The sequence below is a fragment of the Plodia interpunctella genome, chromosome 1 (assembly GCF_027563975.2).
Source record: "Plodia interpunctella isolate USDA-ARS_2022_Savannah chromosome 1, ilPloInte3.2, whole genome shotgun sequence".
Taxonomy (NCBI): domain Eukaryota; kingdom Metazoa; phylum Arthropoda; class Insecta; order Lepidoptera; family Pyralidae; genus Plodia; species Plodia interpunctella.
In genome coordinates, this window is record NC_071294.1 from 8,024,611 (window position 1) to 8,050,365 (window position 25,755).

At 35.8% G+C, this 25,755-nt stretch overlaps 1 protein-coding gene across 1 annotated transcript; it reads left to right on the plus strand.

Annotated features, from left to right (window-relative positions):
- The first annotated feature begins 9,204 nt into the window (after positions 1-9,204).
- On the plus strand, positions 9,205-25,663 carry LOC128669361 (uncharacterized). The gene is made up of 14 exons (XM_053744135.1): positions 9,205-9,356; positions 9,766-9,807; positions 9,900-10,099; positions 10,924-10,982; positions 11,235-11,421; positions 12,003-12,175; positions 12,478-12,790; positions 13,584-13,671; positions 14,327-14,435; positions 14,572-18,001; positions 18,260-18,491; positions 19,160-19,288; positions 19,561-19,752; positions 21,816-25,663. Exons 3-14 carry the CDS (start codon positions 9,905-9,907, stop codon positions 21,968-21,970), a joined length of 5,262 nt encoding a protein of 1,753 aa, XP_053600110.1. The 5' UTR covers positions 9,205-9,356; positions 9,766-9,807; positions 9,900-9,904; the 3' UTR covers positions 21,971-25,663.
- The last annotated feature ends 92 nt before the right edge of the window (positions 25,664-25,755 follow it).

A 25,755-nucleotide genomic window follows, 5' to 3' on the forward strand; every position in this document is an offset into this window, starting at 1 on the left:
CTAAGTAGTATTTAATGGCAGAAAAAAAAGTAAATAAAACATTGATCCTTTGAATCGAATCCATTACCAATCAACCAATCAATCAAATCTATCATCGCATCGGAGTGCTCAACTGATGCTCTCGCGTAAGTCAGATTTAGGTCAAGCAAATAAAAGTTAAAATTCATTTTTTGTGTTCTTTTAGGTATTGATGACAGACGTCGATGCCGACTGATGGCGAAGGGTCAGATCACTAAGTTTATTTTCGTCGCCAGGCAACGTCCACATTATCCCATCGACCCTTTACCTAAAATATACGACAATTTGTACGGGACCATTTCCCACGCTCATCAGTGATCGGTCCAAAATGCGACCGTTCTATAAATTGTCTAACATTAACCTTTTTGTTTGATTCCTATTTTCTACAGTCCTATAGTATGTACTGCACATAAACAAAATACAAATAAGATTTTTATCATTTAAAAGCAAATAAGTACGAGTAAATTCTCTTCTTTCTGTTTTCATAGCATCGCTATATCGTTTGTTTTACGTAACGTTTCAGCGTGCTTTATATAAAATGGAACCCAAAAACATCCATTCATTTGCCTCGTACCTATATTGGCTCAAGATTGATGGGAGAGAAAGAAAAAAGGGATTGCAACGAAACTCCACGTTTCAAATTGATCGCGCGTACTTGCTTTACGTGATAACAGTGTTTAATGATAATTTTAAAATAAGTACCTATAACTAACATCAGTTTATTGAATAAATAAGTTTCCAAGCTATGAGCAAACAATTTATATTCAGAAATTGGACAATTTTTAAATGTGTCGCAGTTCATTACATTGCAAAAGTATCGGGATAAAATGCTGATTCAGGCTTATTTGACCTTTTTTATAATGGTATATATATATACCTAGTATACCTACATACACCTATATACAAGGAACAATGCCGACGGCCAGGCTCGTTAGCGGCCTCGCCAAGTAGCTTACAAATATTAATTGGGTCTTAAAACCTCTGCTTTTGTGTATGAAGCTGACGCCCCGGCTTTTTCATCCATTTTTCAAATGCCTGTGTTTTATATTAAAATCATGAAAAATTAAACTTAACAAATAACTTACATAGAAAAACGTTGTGCGTTTTACACATAGGTATAACTAGTTAACAGTTGCCAATGCTACATTGCTACGAGCCATTACAACAACTGCCACGCAGATTCTACGACACGTTATGAGCTATGCCTGTTTTTTTTGTAGAAAAAAATCAATATTGAGTTATCAAAAATACAATCAGGAGTAAATGTTTTCATAAGTATTATTATCAGGTTTCATAAGTGTTATTATCGAAGCGGTGGTGTAATAACACCCGCCTGTGGAACGAAAGGTCTCAGGTTCGTATCCTACTCGTGCTATACGAGTTTATATACCAATCTGACTTATATAGTAGTTTTCATAGACCACCACTTGCTTCCGGTGAAGAAAAATTTCATGAGGAAACCTGCACACTGGTTGACAGTTTAGTTCTCTAGTGTGTATGCGACTACCTGCTACTAGATGGAGATCGGTAGTCGTAAAATTCACATCAGATGCCTTTAGGCGACTTGAATAAAATCTGACACCAGTGTTAGTAATAACACACTCGATATGATGATGATTATCAGGTCATCAGCTTTTTAATTATATTTCAAAAAGGTTGGTCGAGATATCTCGTATCGTTGTAAATTGGCAATGCTGCTAGCCTTTTGGGCACTTTACCCTGCGGCAATGCACTTGATGGAAAATATAATTTGTAATTTAGTTTCTTTTGGGGTTTAATTTAAGTTTTAATTGGATAATGATGTAAATTTTTTTTGGTTATAACAATAAACAAGTTTTATTAAAGAACTTATAAATTAAGTATAATAATACAGCAGTGGTTGCTGTATTATTATATTTCGTTGAGTTAAGTTGGTCGAATGCCTCCTAAGAGGGTTGTACATCCATTACAAGTTTGACTATAAGCCTGAGAGCTCCAGATACTTGCCATGCGATACGAGCTATAAGTACATATGCATATTTTCGAAATTATACTTCGAAAATAAAGTCTGCAAAATCCGATATTGATTTTATTTTATACTTAGGTACTTAATTTTTATAAATTACGGCTATCGGTTTAATACAACGCAGTTATCTGTATTACTTAATAAGTATTGTCTCCTTGTGATACTCCTTTAAGATATGATGGTTGTAAACCAATTCTAAATTAAAACACAAACCGACAAATCAAATTACAGGTGTGGTATAGATTTTTATACCCAAGCGACGCCGTAACGAGTTTTTCAGAAAATTTGATTCGCGGCAATTTTCCTTGCGGAATGGATTATTTTTCCGGCGAAAACGTGATGCGTTAGCGTGATTTAATATCAACCCTACAACCATTTAGATATTTCCCACAAGATTTATTATATTAGATCAAATCTTGGCTTCGAATAGAATTCCACATTCAACGTTATATTTGGACCCATCACGATAATTAAGCACTACTCTTCTTAGAATCATTAATCATTTCACTATGTGTATTTTCAACAAATTATTTTGATTGATAATTAAAAACGGGTTAATACTATAAGATCAAGAGCGATCGGGCATGAAATACTTTTCCTAGATGAGCTAAATACGTTTCATCTGAAGTCATGGTGCGAAAGCAAAATGTAGAAATAGTATTACTAAATTTACTATCACTAGACAGGCAAACATTGTAGCTGTCCAATTAGGAGAAATGGAGTTCCCAGTTGCTGAATTTAGATACTGCTTTCTTACCACCGAACTGAGTCTTATATACTCACTAAAATATTCATTCACTCCTGAAATAGCTGTTACAGATGTTGACGATGAAGTTAATCCTTCAATTTCAAATAGATCAATAAAAAGTTTTATGAATTTATTCCTTACCCTTATAATAAAGGATTTCATTATAACTTGAACAGCAATAAAAAAACGAACTATAAGTACCTACTTCTTAATTTATCCAAGACCGTCCCAATTTTATTGTTGAGTCCCGGGACACTGATTAAAATGCATAGATAACAATAGGCATTGCAGATCAAACATTTTTGTTCTTTGTATTTATAATAAAGGACAATGGCGATGCAGAGGGACTAAATTGAGACATTCTTTGTTCCCTGTGTGCCTATAATTAATAATGGATGGAGAACCAAAGTTTGAAGTAATGTTTTTCAAGCGGAGCAGACATGAGCTACTTTGTATAGTCTTGAGCTAAGGGAGTGATTCCGTGACATTTAGTGTCAGCTCTCAGTATTGTCGGAGTCCGCCAGAGAGTTGTCTGAGAGCACACAGAGCGCTAATTGTCAGTAGCGTTGTTCTCCAGCATAATTTTCCGATGGTATAGAAATGGCGCTCGTATACTAATCAAAGACATTAAAACAATTTATACATTAATACATATATATATATATATATATATATATACATATATATATATATATATATAGTGACGTTAATAACAGTTTTTCAGTCAATAGTATCACCTTATTATATACTTATAATAAAACAGTAGAAAAAAATTATTTTGAAAACTGGAACACCTGAAGAAGAGTCATAATCCAGCTAAACTTTAGGAAATATAGTTTTTCATTTTGATTAGTATCTTTTGTATGTGTAGGTATCGTTACGCTTTGTAATTTTGACTCCTTACCAAAAATTGTCAGCCACGCGAACGAAGTCGCGGGCATCAGTTAGTTTTACAATAAAGTGACTAGACCTAAAAATAGCTATGTCAATAATGGCATGACTTAATGTTAGCAAAACCCTTGAAATACCTATATTTACTAAATATAAATAATGACATCCATTATTTGAGACCATTTCACTTAGGTATACGTTATGTCAAGGAAGAAGATGAGACACTACTAGTAAGGGTAAGGAAATACAATAACCTAAACTGTTTAAAAAACAGCAAATTCTTTTAAAACAAAAGTGCTGGCACTAATGCATGTAAAAGCCTTTCCGGAAGTTGTGATTCACTTAATAAACTTTCATTCTGTTATCTTCATGTTATCTTGTATTTTATTCAAAAATATCATACTCGTAATAAATGTCATGTCATATTATGGAAAGCACCTATTTCATAATATAACATGACAGTTTCTAAAAAGCATATTTTCCATTAACAAGTACTTAATTATATTTTAAATGACGTCAAAGATGCGACGTCACTTCTTCAGCAAAATGTGACAAATAGCAACTTTTGAGCCTCGGGCGAAAGGAATGAAATTACTTATTCTCCCTCTTGACATAGAATGCCATATATTTATATTCATCTACTTCTTTCAGTGCCATCTTCATGGAAGGTCGGCAATCATCAATGCGATCTGTACCTTTGAAGCGGCTACGTGCGGAACAAAGATCGCGTACTTTTGTTGTACAATTGTCGGTTTCTCGGCCACTTCTTATATTTATATAGCTAGTTGTTCACCGCGAACTTAGACCTCGCGAATACAATTATTTTTTTACAAAATTGTGAATATTTCAAAAACGACTGAACCGATTTTGTTTTCCCACGAACTTAAAAACCTTTTAAATTCCATCAAAATCAGATTAACGGTTCGAAAGTTACCGCGTTACAAACATAGATAACATACAAAAAAAATATTATTGCCCCAAGTTGAATTGTAGCACCAATATTAAGTATCTGGTTATCAGAAATATCACTAAGTTTGAAATGCAATAAATCTATTTATATCTTGAAACACCCCCTTTTTGAAAGAAATGGATGGAGCGATGAATTGAAAAGTCCCGGACTAATTAGGTTTTTTTTTTAAATCAGATTTTTTTTGTTGAATAGTACCTACGTTTTTTTTTATTAGGTATACGCCTAAACTAGGCTATAGTTAATACCTTTAAGTTATGTTTTCACTTATTTTTAAAGTTAATATTACGATATTCATATCACAATGACTTGATCAGCCAGAATGACCCATTTCATCTGACGGGGTAATCAGGCTAACGGCTGCCAACGAATTTTCTCGAACTTGCAGAGCCCAGTGAGGTGTGACAATAATATTCAATTGCAGCTATCAATATGTGGAATTCGCGTAAACAAGTTAAATTTTTAATTAATATGGTAGACAAAAAAATAATAATTACCTGTGTACGGTGTACCTATAAATAGCGATATGTGAATACATATGCTTAAAACGAAACTAGTTAGGTATCGAGAGCTTAATCGTATTGATAAAAGTTAAAATCAAATGTTATATGAAATTAATAGTTCCTTCAGAAGCAAGTTACAGTTCATATAAGTTATATCAATGGCGATACGATTACGTAATACGTACTCGCAAAAACTCATACTCGCCCCACATATATAAACTCATTTCGCACCCCTCTGATAGACGTTAGCTCAATATAGTAAGCAATAAGCAGGATTTAGTGCGCAATTGAGGCCAGGTGAGACAATGCTCACGACAGTGAAGCACAAGCCCGCCGAATACATATAGAACGTAATTATTTAGTTAATTAACGAGCTTTATAAAGAGAGTTACTAAACAGGGGCATACTTATAAAACATAACATTCATTCGAGTTTTGATAATTAGATGTAAAATTTTACTATTAATTTTAAAATTATTTTAAAGTAGTTATACCATATTATAGTTATACCATATTATATGCTGGGCTTCGGGGTGCGCACAGCATCATGTACAAAAAAGCGTATAAGTACGTAGAATACAAATTTCAGGACAGGACAATAAAATTTTAAAAAATCAGTATCATGTAAGATATAATACGAATTATCAGATTAATTAGCGGATGGTCCCAGACCTACCTTAGCTACACAGAAGGTCAAATACGCACAGTATAAACTGTTATAAGTACATATAATTTTTTAACGCGAAGTGTTTGTCACTCTCGCAAATATTGCTCACATGTTTTGGGAATGGGGTAGAAGCCGACCTTGTTTCGAGATTTATTTTGTCGCGCACTCGTAAATCTAAATGGCACCAATCTTCATACCTAAGTACTACTGAAACTATGAAGGAGTGCTTGTTTGTGGAAATATATCACACAGTAAAAACATAGTAGGTAATGTTACAGACTACAAAATCTAAGCACAATATAGTAATTTAATAGTTTCAATCAAGTGGTTGCAACAAACACAAAAAGTAGACGTACCTAAAACGTATACCTACAAAATTACATAGGTACCTAATGGTAGAAATAATGATAAGTGACGCAAATATGCAATAGTCTACGCTGCGTACATATTTTTAACGTACCTACCTACTGACCATAAATAGATAAGACTTCCTTAAATACCTACTAATACTTTCAATATATACACATTTTATTAAGTACTGTTAAAACTTACTAGTTATCATTTTTCATTGATAAAATATTTAAATATTTACACTAAAAATATATATCTCATTGATTTATGAAATATTACGCGGATTAGATAGGTACCCTGCTTCAAAGCACTTTATTTTCAAAAATTCAATTTGCCGTGCAATACTGACATTTGCAATACAGTACAAAAACTGTAACTACCATTGCCACCTAATTTTTACACTATTATTTTTACTTAGTTACATTTTAAATTTATTATTTTAATTTGTTATTTCTTTCTTTTTATTTCTAATAATTATACCTGAGCTTTCGAATAAAGTATATTTTAGGATAATATTTTTAGCCGAATAATGTTTTTCTTTCTTTACTGGCTTTGCTGTATTATTTACATTTACTTTTAAAACATATACGTCATTTGTGATCTTCAAGTGTCTGAAAGTAACATAGGTATCTATTATGTTAGATTATGGAGATCGAGTATGTCATGCACACTCAAATGGTCAAACCGGTAGCGGCGTCGTGGATCGGGTCGGGAGGTTCCATCTATTGTGGTTGAGCTTCGCGATGGCTGACTCACGCGTCAACTCGTGAACGGGTGCTGCCGGGGGAACTGGTCAGCTCGATCTTTTATTAAAAGCTTTTTTTTGTTTGGTTAATTATACACATATATATAAATATATATAGGTATATATATTTTCCTTTCATCAGCAATTGATCACAATCATAATATGTTTCAATATACCTTTTGACCATGTACTTTATTGTGTACTTACATTGTTATATTACTGATAAAAAACTATACATAAATTTATATTTAAAAAATGGTAAGCCCTTCTGGCATAATAGGGACCAACACTGTTTGAATGAGTTTCTTTCGGCATTTCTTCTCAGCAGTGGTCGTTCCGATATGCTAGTAGTTAGTAGCTTTGGTAAACATCATTTAATTTAGAATATGACGTGAAAAAGTGCCTGTGAAGGCCTAATTTCTGAATAAATGATTTGATTTTGATTTTGATTATAGAAATATTAGTATTTGAACAATTACCTACTTATTTATGGATTTTGTTTACATATTTTCACCTCATTTCATAATAAATAAGTAATTTTATAATTCCACAAATTGCAATCAATACACAGAATACATTGATAAACGAAATCATATTAACAATGGTAAACGAATAAAATACTAAGCTGTGCATCTAGCGTGGCCGCCTTTTTTTACAAACTCAAGAATTGAACGGAAACGGAAACTAAACTGCAACGGAAGTACAATCAAAGAATTTTTTTTTGTTGATCTATGGCCAAAGCCCATAGGGAGTATTCCTGCACATTTATCCCGCCAGAGTACAACACTGTATGTTAGGTACACAAAAGCTTTGCCGCATTTTGCTATGTCGATTAAAACGTTTATTTTAGAGTACTTTATTAATCCTTTCATTATGTAAGCATTCGTTTGTGAAAATATACAACACTGTAGCATATTTGGGTGCCTAAATATTGGGAAAAATCGTTTTCCATAAGATAAAAAGACTTCGAAAATTATAGGATACGCCTCACGCTGTAAAATTTTCGAGCCAGTAAAAGGTCGAAAAGAAGCTAGGAACATTTCACAAGTGAAGACTTATTAAAATATGGACTTCATACAGGTAAGATCTTCGATCAAAATCAAGTTGACCACAGTTGACCAAAAAATGCAGAACATAACCTAAAATAGTGTTATTATTTTCAGGATAATCCACTAAGTCCTTCCTTTTTCCTTTTAACTCGCATCACGATTACGTAGAAGGTATTTTTGATCGTTAAAACTGCAACAATATTGAAAATTGGCGCTTTTTCCCTCCATTGGCAATGGTTGTGTACCTTAGTTGTACCAGTAGCGCCATCTGCGATGAGTTTTGCGTAATATGCCCTATTGACAAAACTGAGATTTATTGTATGCTTATATCATGGATTTAGTACTAGGGAGTACCTACTAATTTCATGGCTTATATAACATTTATATAGAACATATTATGCAAAGTTCAGCGCACATAACCAAGGAAGGCAAAAAGCGCCAATTTTCAATATATATTAGATATATAGACATTGTTCTCCGTCATATCTTCTTTGTAACTCATATAAGAAAGAGACTAGAAACACGAAAAAACGAGACAAAGCACCTATAACTATAGAAAATATTAGTAGACAAAACAAATGTATTTGCATCTAAATCTATGATTCGCATAGATTAGTGATGTAACTGAAATAATCTTATTACTTTAATGAATATAGTGACGAGCCATAATCAGAAAAAAAAAATATTTAAAATTGTGAAAACAATGTAAGGTTAGGTTTAGGTTTTTTTTAACTATGTCTAATATAAAGTTTGATACGATTAAAATTTCTTTTTTCTGACAATGTTTCCATGTCAGAAAAAATAAATTTAATAGTTTCCTAACATAAAATAAAAACATTTATATATGTCTTCTATCATATTACTCTTGAAATTAAATACCTCACCATACTGGATAATATAGGCTAACTAAAATGAATTTGTAAAATTATTACACTAGTAATAAACAAAAAACAAAATAGTAAAAAACAAACTGCTAAGGCGCAGAATTAAGTACCAAAATTGGGATGCGGCGACGTGGCACTGTTTTCCAATCGATCCCTATCAAAGTGTTTGTTTAAACAAATACAAAAAATTTGAATGAAATATATTATTTTAGGATATACATGCCTGTATATCCTAAAATAATATACCTATTAATAATGGTGGATTTTGTTTAATGAACTTTTTGATTGAAATCGATTTGCTTGAATCGACCTATAGCAATATCCCTACATTACATCCCTATTTTTTATTGTATCTTTCATGAAATTTGACAGTTCGCAGCTGTGCAATGTTGGATACTTTGATGTTTCTGTTGTCGAGGTTTTTATGTCGTAAATGTGTATTTTTGCATTAAGTTATAACATAAACAGAGTATTTTATTTAAGTGCTTTTAGTACATAAAAAGTAATCATAAATCACAAAATGATAGAGGTAAATAACATTGTTTTTAATATCTTATTTGTTTTCAGTCAACGGTACTGTACTTACTAAAAATAAACAAGATTGATGCAAAAGAGGATTTCTACTAGTAACAACCTGTTTATGTTGAATATGATGTCGGTTCTTATGTTTTTCTTGTGATTGTAACCTATTAACATTTTCAATATGGCTCACCCTAGACAATAAATAATGGGGCATTCTTGTTAGAATGCCATATATTGCTATATGCTTCATATAAATTGTACATCTGCCAGTTACTAGTCTTCAAATAAACATTAAAATGGCTTGCATTACTGACGAATACATTCAACATAAAAGCATGTTAATATGCAGTTACATAAGTATGTGTCTTATTGTTGTTGTCAAACAATAATATTGTATTTCAACTTTAACCTTACAGATTTATTGCTATATCTTTGGTTCACATGTCATGTAATATAACGTGAGTATTTTAAGATATTGTTATTATACCTTTATTTATCATGTTTATTATCAATTTTAAAATAGGTACCTTATATTTCCATCTCTTAACAGGTATCATGGATCCAGTTATAGATAATGAATGGATTGGATTCAAACAGGAATCTGTGGAGGAAATAAGAAATGTTGGCAATATTGTCCGTAGCTGGCAATCAAGGGAACTTGGAATTGTTCCCCTCAACAGCCCTTCAAATAAAATAGTACTTGAAAATGCTGCTGAAGACATACTTGTTCGGAAACAACTTAATATCAGGGTGAATTTCTTCTGAAGCTTTAGCTATTTAACGAATTGACTGCTACCAAATCACAAATAATTTAATTTCCTAAGAATAAAATAAGCACATAGTGTACATTTTCATCAGTCAAAGTGTTTATTTTTATGTAATGGAACAAAATGTATAGAAAGCTTTTATATGAAATAAGAATAATTGAGATGTTGATCAGGTCTATTCAGTGATAGTGAAAGCTTATTGACTAGACTATATCTTCACCCACAGCAGAGGTATCTTCATTGTGGACATTTCTATGTTTGTGGCCATCAGACCCATGTTACAAATCCATTTATAAAAAAAACAAATTAGTATATGTTGTACGGGTTTCTTATTCTAAGAGTAGAAGAAGACCTTCCTCATTAAATATGGAGATCTTTAATTTTTTTCTATATGACGACGGAAAATGCTTCTGAGGCTGAACAAATTAAATTTACTAATGCATGGTATAATTTTTTCATGGTGAATGCAAAAAGTACCTTTTTTTAGTTTAGCCATTTGCCCACATGCACCATGCATATGTCAGTTCTTTGTAGTCTCATATATTCTCTCTTCGATTGCATTCGAGTTTGGGACTCCACCATAAAGCCCACAGTCATCATAAAAAAAAATATATTAAAATTTTGAAGATAACGGTGTCATTTTACTGAATCCTGCGTGAATAATTCTTGGAAATGCTATTGCACTATCACCTGCTATGCCATGAGTCCATTAGTGGTTCTATTCCCAGGGCATAGTGAATAATCCTAATGTATAAAAATGCTGATTAGTATGAGAAAAGGTAGCTAATATGTTCTTTCATGTTTCAGTCATGTGACTTACCAGGATATCCAAGATCAACATTTTTAATGGTTTTTAGCCCTGATGGGTGAGTTGACTTATTTATTATGTTCAAATTAGTATTTTATAAGTCATAAAAACCTTATTTATTCATGGCATAATTTTAAATTACTTTATTTTTGTTTCAAAATGAATGATTCAAAATTATGTTTGAATAATTTGAAGTAACAAGGATAGGCCATAATATATGATATTGATTATAAAGCATCATGTACAGATTTATTATAAGAACTCACAGTTATCAATGCATAATGAAATTATACTTTTGAAAACATTCCAGGACCAAAGTGGCATCAACTCATGGGAATCACAATGTTTACGTTTCCGAACTAGCCAGCGGGAAACATGTACGCATATTAAAAGGCCACCCTCGCACACCCTGGTGCATCGCTTTCCATCCTTCACATCCACAGCTGATTGGCTCGGGATGCTTGGGGGGCCAAGTGCGCGTATGGGATATTGAAAGTGTAAGTGTATGTTTGTTACCTTGTTTGTCTAGGCTCAAAGGCTTCAAACTATACTACATGGCTACAAGCCACCCTAGGCTCCAACGCTCAACAACTAGGGAAGAAACGGGAAAACGCTCAGTTGAGAAGAGAATAAACATAAAATTTCTATACCTACTACTAAATACAATACCTACATTGCTTTGTTAATTAATATGTTGATGTTGAGTGATTATAAAAAATAATATAATTCTATAGATTATGAATATATACCTTATATCAGTAATGAAAAGCGAACCTGTCAAGTATACATTTCTAGCCGCCTGCCCTGGCTTTGCTCGGATAAAACTGTAATAAAAAGCCTATGTTACTTCTGAAGGTTTCGTCTATCTCTGTGCAAAATTTCATCAGAATCGGCCTAATAGTTTTTGAGTTTATTTATTGTAAACAAAAATACAATATATTCTCTTTATAATATTAGTATGGATTTAAAAATACATAATACCTGTTTGTATGAGAAGTATTCGGTGTGGTAAAAACAAATAGATAAAGTCCCAACATTTGAAGACTTGTAATTTAATAATTTAACATTGGTTTGAAAGGGTGGCAGCGAAGTATGGAACGTGCGGAGCGAGACAGTGATAGCGTCTATCGCGTTCCACCCCCGCGAGCAGCTGTTGGTGATCGCGACACACAACGAGCTCTACTTCTGGGACTGGAGCCGTCCCGCGCCCTTCACCAAAGTCTCCACAAATAATTTTAATGAGAAAGTTCGGTAAGTATTTTTTCTGCTCAGGTCCTGGACTGGTTCAATAAAATTGCCAAATCAACAAACGCCAATCAAGAGTTTTCAAACTCTTGATTGGTGTTTGTTGACTCGGTGTGTGCAACATAACATACTTGTACATTTACACAGTGCCAAAATTGCCTAATTATATATATTCTTGGGGTGTAATTTGTCTGGATATCCAAACTGAAAATTTTAATATTTTAATTACAAATATATAATGTCGGTGCTTTGACACCTTCACATCTTGTGACATAAAATCCGAAATACGTATATTTCAAATTTTACAGATATGTGGCTTTCGACGGCTTAGGACATAAACTGATAACGGGTATATCATATATACCGGGTGGTCCTCAAAGTCTGCACGTACAAGAGCAACAACCACTGCGGCCCACCGCCAACACTACTAGCACCAGGCGAGACGACCCTGACGACAGCAATGACAGGCCGGCTGACAACTCCGGGAACTCCGAAGATGTCATGGCGAACTCGTATCAGAACTTAGTACAGAGATACGATAGTCTCGTAAGGAATTACCAGCGGCTGTTCAGAGTGCGCCATCGGCTCGTGAATATTAACACTCCGTCGCCACCGAATACGGTATTTATCTCATATTTGGTCAACATATAGGGCGTCGTATTTGTTTGTTTGTAATAAATTTATTGTATTAAAACAAGTACGTAAATTGAAATTAATACAAGAAAATTTATAACGACGGACTTATTCCATGTAGGGATCTCTTACAAACAACTTACAGTAATAGGTTAAAAGGACACTCAAACGAACAGTAACATATAATTAGCCTGCTGCTTTATTTTGCGATTTATCAAAAATAACTACTAAATACTGCTAATTATTTACATGAAATGTAGGCGTTTTGCCACCACCAAAGCCATTGGACAAATATATATCCACATTTGGCGTATAGTATAGTATTAGCATTCTTGCCATAACCACCACGCTAGTTGACAGTTTCAGTTTATTAGTGTGTATGCGATTACTTGCCACTAGACGAGATAGGTGATCATAAAAGTTATGTCAGATGCCTTCTGGCAACTTGAATAAAATGTAACTTCAGTTTTAGCAATTAACACTCGAAAAGAAAGGTCGATTTCTTTGGATACCGGCTCAGTTTCACCCTCCGTGTAAGCTCACTCAATATTTGTACAGTGTAAAAAATACTAGTCTTGCCCCGGAGCTTCGCTGCTATAGGAATTTCGGGATAAAAAATACCTTATGTGTTATTCCAGGTTATATTCTACCGGTGTACCAAATTTCATAACAATCCATAGATTTAGCGTGAAAATGTAAAACACACACATATATCCTCACAAACTTATATACACACGCATTTGTAATATTAGTAGGATGTGTTGTATGTATGGTATTGTAGATCGACCGCGGCACGGACCCGATGGAGACGGACACGTCGCCGAGCCGCGGCGCGTCGCTGTGGGTGCGGCCGCGCTCCGACGACCACGGTACGGACACAACTCATTTACTTTGCCCGCGTTCTCTCTAGCCGTACATGGCCGTCCACGTGAGGTAAGTTGCCATATTGCATGTTTCATTAACCCCCGACGACAGGAGGGGTGTTATAAGTTTAACATGTCTGTGTATCAGCATCGCAGCAGCCAAACGGCTGAAGCGATTTCGACCGTTTTTTTTAAAGAAAATTGAATCGTAAGCGTTCTTAGCTATGTTTGAAAAATGTGTGTTCAGCCGTTTGACAACTGTCATGTCTTTTCTTTTCGGAAGAAACTTCGGAGTAGATAGGAGTAGATTGTTTTGTGACAGACAATTACCACGTTGACAACACTAACTGAAAGTGAAATTTATTTTTGTGACCGCCTGAAACCTTCGCTGATTATTACTTTATTTGTATACAATGTTAATGTTTATTTTTATGTACAATGTTAATATCAAATAATAACTATCATTATGAGCCATCCAGTGTAACAAACTTTTCATAGCTCTCACTCAGGAATAATTTAGCTTCCTACTAGTGAAATAAATGTAGAAATCAATTGAGTAGTTCCAAAGATTACTACACACAAACACTTCCTCTTATTCAAAATATTTAAGTGTAGATGTAATTAGTATAGAAATGTACATTGATATAATTTTGTTTGTCAGCAACCGCAAGCAGCAGTCGGCGACCAGACAGCGGCGACAGCGGCGGCGAGGGCAGCAGCAGTCGCTTGCTGAATCTCGACGTCTTGTCCATAAACAGCAACCCCACCAGGTTTTTAACAAATTATATGAATGCTGTAATATTTATGTATAATACAGTAATAATATATGTATATTTTTTATCATTACATTTCACACTCCATCTGTGAACTCTTGAACTTCAATAACAAAAAACATATGACTTACAGAAATCAAGAAATGTCTTCAAATCAAAGACAGTCAATATTTGGGTCAAGATCATCAGCATTCCTGCCACTAAATGAAGCCTACCGCCGCACTGTTCGCGCCGGAGAATCCTCTGAACGCTCCAGCAGACTTTTACCAAACCCTTTTTCTTCCACCAACACATCTCCAAGACCACCTCGAGTGCTCCCTGACGGATTACAACAATTTTTTAGAGATCTAGACAACTCATCTCGGACTAGCATTTTTACGTCCTCGAGGCAAGACTCTGACCGGCCAACCTTTGGACAGGATTTTGCCCGTCGAAGAAGAAATTCCTCCCCGTCCACCTCCAGAAGCAATCCATTGCTCCCAGAAGACTCGCCATCTACTTCTGCGCAACCGTCCTCAAATCCTAGCGGCTCCTCTCGCAACACTCCTTCCGCTTCAGGATCTTCAAGGCCGACAATGACGAACTCGTCAACACAAATAAGCCCCTCTACTGCGCCCGTTGATGCCCAAAGCATTAATGAGAGCCTCGATTTAATACGCGATATTTTAAGAGATTCTGGAACAAGATTGTTAAATTTGATCACGAACATGTCTTTGTCGACCCTGGCTAGCGTGGAGCGCAATATGCCCAGACGAGGCAGCGGCTCGCGGCCGCATTCTGATGACAGTGAAGGCGGCAGTCTCCAGCGGCCGTCTGTCAGACCCCGAATGCGATTATTTAGCTCTATGCTTATGCGACGAGAGCTATTAGGCTCCAGTTCGGACTCTGATAGTGATCAATCATTAGAAGTCAACATTTTTAGGACGAGAAACTCAACGTTTCGAGAAGACAATGTGGGAGACGACGATCTCTCGAACACAAATAACTCCACACCTGACAACGTTCCGCTCGCCACAGATAGGATGGTGTTCGAACTTAACAATGACGCTCGAGACGAGGAAGTACTACCACACGAATTAGACTTTACTGTATCTAGATGTAGATTTAGAGTTAGAACCCAAAATAATTTCGCTGGGGAAGGTTGCAGCACATCCAACAACTATGAAGCTTCTTGTAGTAGGACACAAAGTAATTGCGATTTTAACCCCAATCGGCCATCTACAAGTAGAGACGCAGGTACATCGTCGAGTTGGGAAGGTCCATCGCCATGTACGTACAATGTATCATCAAGTAGGGTCAATGCATCAAGAAATGGGGACAACGTACCAACAAATAGAGATAATGCATCAACAATTAGGGATAGTGCATCAACAATTAGGGCTAGTGCATCAACAAGCAGGGATAATGCATCAACAAGTAGGGCTAGTGCATCAACAAGCAGGGATAATGCATCAACAATTAGGGCTAGTGCATCAACAAGCAGGGATAATGCATCAACAATTAGGGCTAGTGCATCAACAAGCAGGGATAATGCATCAACAAGTAGGGCTAGTGCATCAACAAGCAGGGATAATGCATCAACAAGTAGGGCTAGTGCATCAACAAGCAGGGATAATGCATCAACTAGTAGGGATAGTGCATCCACAAACAGGGATAATGCATCAACAAGTAAGGATAGTGCATCAACAAGTAGAGATAATGCATCAACAAGTAGGGATAGTGCATCAACAAGTAGAGATAATGCATCAACAAGTAGGGATAGTGCATCAACAAGCAGGGACAGTGCACAGACCCGAAGCTCTGGCGTTTCCTCGGATGAAGCGTTCAGAAAAGTAAAAGGTGGTGTTAAAGCCTTACAAAAACACGCAGAACAATTAACGAATATGTGGCTGCGGGGTAATCGTACGACTATGCGTGAATTGCGCACCATGTGGGAGAACCTGCGGCGGCGAGTTCTAGCGCTGCACAGGGAAACAGGGAGGCAAGACATACCGAGTTATTACACACGGTCCTTACTAGAAAGATGCATGATGTTAACAGAAATGTCAGAAAGCATTAATCTCGGATCTAATAGAAATACAAGAGCTAATCAGAGAAACGAAGATAATAATAGATCTGCAGAGGCTCGTGATCTACCTATGAATTCTGATAATCCAGGCATTTCAAACCAAAATGAAATGAATACCTCAACTGAGAATACATGTGACAGTAGACCAGCACAAGTCCGCAGGTCACCGCCGACCCGCGCGTCTGGGTTCCGGTCTTCACCGTCTATGAGAAGAAGACTGCGACCTAATTTCAGATGGAGGCAGGAAGACGAACTGAGGAGGCGTTACCGAAATACCACTTCTCACAGAATTATCGCCCGACAAAGAGACTTTATGCGAGCTATTGAAATAAGCAACACTCGGCATGAGATCCGCATGCGAGCTATGCAGGTACTTTCAGTCATGTTCAACATGATGATGATGTGTCTGGAGGAGCGGGGACTGAGTCAGCTGATCATTGACATGTTACGCACACTGAAGAAAGCGCTGGCATTGACATGTTTAATGTTAATGACGAATAGACACAACGGACGGCCAGCTAGTAATCAGACCCCTCCCAGTCAAAATGTAGATTCTCTCAATGTTGTTCGCATTCAAAATGTAGATCATACTGGTCCTGTCAACGTAGATGGCCCTGACGATCCAGCGTCTCCCCACATACCTAGCGACACAGAAGACAGTCAAAAAACGAATGTCGAAAACAGAGCAACAGAAGAGCCTAAGCCCTCTACATCGCAAGCTTGTCCTGCGCCACCTGCTTCAAGTAGAATCTCGCAAAGATGGAGTAACCGGCTAGCCGTACAAATTTCTGCGGCGAATAGAAATAACTCTGCGACCGCTAGGAATAGACGTGACCTGTATTTGGAATGTAAAAGACTGAAAGCTTTACATAGAACGAACCCGACTGCTCATCCACTAATAAAAAAAAGAGTTTTGCCTCCGGCGTCTACTTACAGAATACCAGCGCTGCGATTCTTGCCCAGTAGAGTAAAAGGTCCCGGCTTGATAACACCGAGGCCTAGACCCACAAACACTGATGAACCAGTAGCCGGTCCGTCAAACGAGGCTCCTGCCGCTGAAGGTCAAAACCGAGAATATTCTCTAATGAATGAATTTGAACATAGAGTGAACTTAATTCGGATAGCACACGCCCAAGCGGCTGGCCTGAGGCATGCAGCGCGCAACAGATTTCGTCGACTTCAGACAATACGGTTGTACACTCCATCGTCAGTACGGGAAATGTTTGCGTTGCAGACAAATAATTCTGATAACCAACCGGGAAACCGCTCCCCTCAAAATAGTACAGATCGGCCAAGCGGGCTACGGACGTTTGCGGCTACTTATGCTCCTCTTCCCCCCGGAGAAGCCTTTGACGAGTTACGCGCAGCAATGAGTAACTTCTCTATGCCGGTGCTGCAAGTGAATGACCAACCTTCTAATTCGGAGGCTCAAGGACCGCAACAGCAAAGGTTCCCTCGGATACACGAATATTTGCAACCAATAATTTTGGCGCAGGTAAGATTATATTATGTTTTATTTATTGATTTCTTTCAGAGATCAGTTTTGAATGGGATCTTATCCAATTACCCAATTAGATATAGTTTATTACAAATGTAAAAAATATAAGAATGGGAAATACGTGGAGCTGGCACAAACTAATAAATGAAATATTAAAATATAAAAACATTAACGAACTGCACTTCTAATTTTTATTTTCTACTCATCTTATGGCCAGATTTTAGTGGTAGTTTACGTTCGTAACTTTGTATTTAGAACGCGATGGTGGTGGATGTGGAGGGGAACTTGGAGGGCGGTGGCGGAGTCGGGGGCGGCGGTGGCGGGGGCGGGGGCAGCGGCGGGGCGGGCGGCACGGCGGCGGCGCGGCGCATGAGCGGCATCGCGAGCTTACTGGACGCCGGCTTCATCACCGAGCCGCAGTCCTCGCCCTCGCACCGCGTGCAAGCCTGGGACTTCACCACCGGCGACACGCCAGATATCGCTGATAGTGAGTTTTCTATTGAATGGGGCTGTGGGGCAAATGACCTGGTTGTATTTAGGTAAATAATACCAGAGCCCAGTGAACATTGTACAAAATAAGTCTATTTATTTTGTGAAAAAACATCTCATATTATAATTTGCACCGTTGCCTTGCACGAACCTGGTTATGCTGATTAGACAAAAGATTATAATTTATATTTCATTGTATCAATTACATTCGATTATGAAGGCTGTTCCATAAGGCCACAAGACTGACTGGCCTATCACATCAGTCAAATTTATCTAGCAGACAATATGATATTTTATCAGAAACAGGCCCTAAGAAAACTAAAGACGACGTGCTAGCGTACTCAAATGAGATAGAAGATTTCGATACATCTTCCTAAGCCATATCATACGAAAGACCTAATTGGGCCTTGTAAAACTGAGCACACGGTTAGGGACTAAAGATTTTTACTACTTTCACCGTTTCTTCTCATGTATTTCTAATAATAACTTCTCTTTAATTCAATTCTCATTCGCTTTGCGTCATCTACATTCATAAACCATTTTTTTTTCTGATAAAACGACTAAAGTTCACCAACTTTATTTCAACTAAAATGTAAGAAATCATAAAGAAGAAAACCTTTAGAGCTCAATAAATTATTTACATAATGATTTTATTTTTTCTACTAGGCACGAAGAACGTGGTGGTGCAGCGTTGCAAGATTCACAACGACGCGAGCATAGACATTTCCAAAGACGGCCGGCTGCTGGTCGCTCTCCTGCCGGTGCCGCGATTTCGTAACTCTAATCATTGGCTTGGTGAGTTCCTAAATATTATGTAATTGACTTGACTGACATCAAAATAAAGTAGGTATGAAAATTATTGGTACTCATAGCTGTAAGGTAGGTAAATGATGAAAATACAATTTATCTTTTACATTTAAATGAATGGATTTGAAAAATAAATTGGAAAATTTTAATGTGAAAGCTCGTTGAGTCCAATCGCCTGCCAGCAAGGACTGATCGTCATAGAAGTGGCCCTTGGCGTTTTGTTTAACACGGGGAAAGTGTAGTCGGCACAATCTCCCCAGGCGTGTACTCGCTGGAGTGGGGCCGGCTGGGGCAGTGCCTGCACACGGCGGTGCTGGAGCAGAGCGCGGTGTCGGTGGCGCTGTCGCCCACCGCGCGCCACCTGGCCGTGGGGCTCGGCCTGCGCCGCATCACCAACTCGCCCCGCGCCAGGAACAACGTCATCGCGCTGCTCTACAAGCTTGAGCCGCTTGGTAATCCATAGATAACATCCTTTATCCATACTAATATTACAAAGAGATTGTACATTACATTTGTATTTTTGTAACTGTGTTTGGAACGAATAAAGACAAAAACGACTGGACCGATATAGATTGAAATTTTGATTGAAATAGACGAAACGTGCAAGAAATAACATATCTACTTTTTCATAATGTTTTTAGCGAAGCCGGGAAGGTACGCTAGTCTTATCTTAGCCGTTTTGAAACCTGATCTGAAAGAATCTTGATTCTTGGAACTTGTTCCATGTTTGAACTTATAAGTGAAAGAGTATTGTTGCACACACCCAAATGATAAATCTCAACAGGCACATGTTAGGTACGGAAAGTGATCGATAAAAAAATTATTGATGAACAATAATTGTTTCGCACGCATTTTCAATCATGAAATAAAACAAACAATATTTGTGAAATGTTGTTATTGTTCATTGAAATGCAGATAATTTATTCAACACTTGCCGGTTAGACAATTTAGGTGTCACGTTCATAATTAAATAATGGAGCCTTATGTTCATGTATATTAAAATGAGATGAGCATATTGTACTATTGGTTGGAAGCCAGTTTGAATCTCTGCCGGTTACATTACTTGAATTTCATACAGTAGTTTTTGAATTCATTTACTTCCAAACAAATCATTACCTACCTACTCTTTATAATTTCGTTAGGATAAGTTTATCGATAAGTTATTTTTCTACGACAAATACGGGGTACACACTATTTGACGGCCGGCTGCCATCGGCCGTAAGCGGTAACAGAAAGCATCTGGGCGCAACTGCCTTATCATTGAGAGTATCGGTAACGCCCGAATCCATTGTGCCGTCAGACGGCCAGATACATTTTTTTATTTTTGCAAAGCAAGCAATGAACTTTGTTATGAAATATGCACTAATTGCACTTCATCTCGTTCAAGTCATAATTAATGACAATTTAAAAAATGAAATATGTATATATTTTAATATTTACACATAAAATGTGATTCCATCTTTCACCATGTTCACTTTGCCAATTGTATTTTTACAAATAACCACTGAACAAGCCGGCATTTTGTAAAAAGTTGATATATGTTGACACAGACGCGCAGTAAATTAGATTGACGGCGGAAATCTAAACTATGTAAAGTTCTTACATGGTTTCTGTGGTCTCACACGAGCCGGGCTGCTATGACAAATCTATGGTCCAAACAACAGGCTAGTTGCCAAATTTTTGTTTTGATGACTGTTCGAAGGCTTATATCATTAGAAACACCAGTGAAAAAAATACTATCATAATGACAATACTTTCAAAGATATGACAAAAATAAAATCACACATTTTTGGACTCGTCCAAACGCTCCATACTAAATGATACGAACAAGTGACGTCACAACGTGTGAAAATATTCGCGAAGAAAGTTATGTTTGTTCGACATCTACATTAAATATTACGTTTATGGTGATGATTTCTTAATAAAAGTTGTTACAACATTTTTGTTATTTATGATGGTTAAATTTATTTTTATAATTTCATACTTTTTGAAAATGGACTTTGGTTGGTTGGACCAACTGTAAATCTTCGTATTTAGATCCAGCTGCATTGTTACAGTCTATGAATCATAATAATGATCCTAAATATATCTATTTTATCTAGGTTATACATATTTTCTACAATTCTCTGACCTTGGCAAGTACTCTATTCCGTCGTGTTACATCAATATCGACAGCATTGAGTAGGTATTCTTCTTTTTTTAAATTATAAATGCAGACTGGCAAAATGTATTATTCATTTTTTTTAAATACGAACCAATGTGAATATTAAATGGATGTTGTTATAATTTGTTAGGTATGTTTTAGAAATTGTATTTTATTCTATTATTTTTATTAACTAAAAGCACTATGTATCACTGGATAGAAAGTACGATTCACAACTCGTGTGTATGCAACATACACCCTCGTTCGAATCTGTGACTTTCATTTCTCGTATTTCATTTATGTAACTACTATTTTTACAGTTGAAGAATCTAACAACCACAAGAAATTAAGTAATAAAATGTTATTGTGCAGAAAACTCAAGTCGCACCGGGTTGTCGCCAATCAAGGAGTTGGAGCAGAATTGGGCGCACAGTCTGACCAGCCTCAACTGCATCCGCTGGGCGCCGCAGCCGGGGCAGGGGCTCGTCTACGCAAACAACACCGGACAGCTCATCATCATGAGCTAACTTCATCGCTTACTCCTGGGGTACTATACACGGACGTGGATCCAGCGTTATGGGCACGATGGGTATGCTCACAATCTGAAGACTTGTTATAATTTTTTAACACAGAAAATAATTTACCACTTTAAAATCATTTTTTTGACTCTTATATAACAGTTCGATCTCAATATCGTTATCCTTTTTAATTAACCTAAGGAAAAGTTTGTACCTGCCTCGATAGCAAAGAAAAATAGGTCTTCTAAAAAAGACACCTAAACATTGCTGACCGTTATCGATATCAGCGTTCTTGGGAAAAAGAACACTCGGCGATTGTGACCACAACATTTTTGAGGGCTTATTTGCGCCTTTTCATACAGTTGACTTATGTCTATTTTCGAGGAGTTTTGCAAGCTTTCTACACGAGTCGGTTATTATAAATAACAAATTACAACCAATTGTATTTTGATATGGCAAGCTCCTTCCAAATATCATGCATGAATCATTCTTTATGCAAGACTTGCTATTATTGTACAATTCACAATAGAAATCAGTATAAGCTTAAATGTTGACTTATGAAACTGAATTGAAAACTCGCTGTATTAACTGCTAACTTTAAATAGTTGCTTATAAACCATTGGCGTGGACACCGCTAAATGCATTAAAATTCAAATGTTTATATCTAAGTGATTCTATTATGTGTACGGAATCTTTCGTCGAATTTATTTAAATTTTTATATGTGGTCGCATAATATTACAGTTCCTGACAATTTAATCATATGGAAAAATTAACTTTACTGATCTCAGATGTGTGTATGATGTGAGGTAAGCAAGTAAATTAACTAATAAAAGACTCTATGTCTTTATGATTTTATATGTTATATTCTAACTAAATTTATGATTCATATGCTTTTATAAAATGTAGACTGAGATGCAAGACTAGGTACGAATGGTGAAGCTGACAAAGCCCTGATTTTCACTGATATCTAATTTGTAAGTACATAAATAACAAGGAAAATTAAACGATCAAATGGTGAAACCGCGATATGATCATGATGTGAAATTTTTGTTACTGGTTACATTATGTAAAACCACTAAGTGCTATATACTTATATATAAATGTGTTGTGTCAGTAATCGATAAAAATATTAACTTTGAACTTGATGTGCAGCTTGTGTTTGCCCGAGAAGCAATATATTATAATCAACATTATCTCCTTTATCAGCTGTAACAAAGAACTACATCAACCGCTTTTACAAATCGATTGTACATATTAGTAATATTATGTATTCTATGTATTATCATATTGTATAAGTCTTACTTGAAAGAAAAAATAAAAATATTTGTTTTGAATTTCAGAGATTTTAAGCCTTACATCACTTCTTGAAAAATATTTAAAGCTTGAATAATTATATTTATTTGCCATAGTTTTCATAAGTAATTTTAGAAACTTAAGAAATAGGTTTAAAGCTACATATTATATTACAGCTTTTGAATGTAGTGATGAAATACATCAGAATCTCAATTTAACCTATATAATGTATAGCAATATGGCACGATGTGTTTCATTACAAAGTTTTCATGAAATATGATTAAGGTATAATTTAAAAAATACATATAGAAATATAAAACTTATCAGTTAATTTAACACCAATGTAAGTGATAATCAAAATCAAAAAATAATAGACTTATAGTATTTGTTAGAAGTATATATTTTCTTTATCAAATGACAGTCTCAGTCAGACGACAGTCAGACGCCTCATGTAATATCTATTACATGAGGGGGGATTTACGAGGTGAATAAAGTTGAGGATGATCAATACACGCGTGTCCTTTACATTTCGAACATAATGTTTAAAAAAATATTTAATCAGTGGTCTGGTAGACAATCTGACGACACAGCATTTTGCATTAAATCGAACAAATCTTCAATAGAGCTAGACAACGATGAAATGACGACGATGCGACGCAATGCCGCGACGTAGCCGGATATTATTTCACTCATTGTTTATAAGAAAGTTCTATTTATCGTTGTAATAACAATAACATTCCGGTTAAAAGAAGATACGACATTTCTGTTTTGCCATTCTCTATGACATATTCTAAAGTGCTACGGGGTCGTTTAATTTGAGTCCACGGTTTTTAATAGAGAAATAGTGAGGCCAAAGGCAGACTGCCTTTGGCTTCACTATTTTCCTATACGTTGCACGGCGCACGTTGTGCATGAAAACATGAAAATGAAAAATCACATTATTTTTGATGACGTGTTGCATTTTTAAGTTTACACGAATTATGGTATTCCTGGTAATTTTATTTTACAGTAAAATAAAGTTAAGCGGCAGTGAGATTAGGTTAAAAATTATTTTCATATATTTTGTTCTTCCATCGTTTTAACAACACTTTGTAATATATTTTGTAAACAAGATGTTTCTTTTATTTATAATGTAAGGTATGTGAAAAGCTGAAAAACATCTAAATATATTTAGTCATTCAATATGTATAGATTCATTGGTGTAATTTAGCTTTAGCAAACTCAGTAATGCTATATTTAGAGACTCTGATTGTTTCTACCAGGGTAATGTTCAGTTTCATTTAGGTGAACGTAAATCGTGAAAAGGACACAATAATATTAATGTGCCAAATCAATAAGTTTTATGTTTTTCTGAATTATTTCTGAGTGAGTGTCATGGTTTCTGTACCGTAGGTGAATACGGGCATAACGCACTGCTCAAAGACTTAGTTTAAGGCGTAGAGGTATTTTGCCACGCAGGATTTGTTTGTTGGCATGGAACGCTGCCCACGCCTGTGCAATCCGTAAATCTACTTCCGCTGTCTGATTCTCAGAGCCCAACGTGACCTTATATCCGTTTATGAACTATGTCAAATTTATTCATTTAACATTGTTGCAAAACATGTCAAAGGTGGATAGCTGTAGGCTTTCTTTCTACCATTTTACGAAACAATTATAAATAATGTTCTCAACCCCTTCATGCCCCGGTCAGGTCAAGATGGAAAAATGATTGACCTGGTTCTTGGGTTTATCTATACAAATGTTATAAAATATGGTAGTATCCCATAACACATGTCTCGAACTTAATTTGGCTAACTCAGTCTGTATTATTTATCCCTATATATTTTTAAAGCTAATACTTACATAACAATAAAGCTAAAAATTATCATGATAATAAAATCAAAGACTGATAGTTGATACCATTAAACAAATTACCTCTTTCTTAGCTCGTGTATTGCGTTGATATAACTTATTTTTGTTAAAATGTATTGTATCAACAAAAATTTGCGTGAAGTTAACACTTAGGTGTCAAATCTCGAATATGTTGGTAATATAGGCCCCTAATGCAAATTTTAAGCTACATTAATCGTTGTCCCAGGCTTGGTTTTTGTATGAATTCCTACAAAAAATCGTTTTGAGGGGACTTAAAAATTACGCTATCATTTTTAAAGTTTCGAATAAACGGACATTAGATTTCATCACATTCGTTTACATATTACTAAAACTATTACCAAATTGTAATACGCGAGATTTATTTTTTTTTCTCGTGTACCCTCTTCTAGTTATTCGTTTTGCAAACTGTTCGGGTGGCTCATAGTTTTATTATTGTGTCCTTCAGATGGCTAGTGAAGTTTTAATTACTGCATTAATGTACAGTTATGATAAGGTGTACAGTTGATAACATTATGCTTCATCTATTAAATAATTAATAGCAATATTGGTGTTTTATTACGATCTTACCACGAGGAAACACGTCTTGCAGTTATTGGACTCGGCGTGATAGGTTCACGATACCATTGCG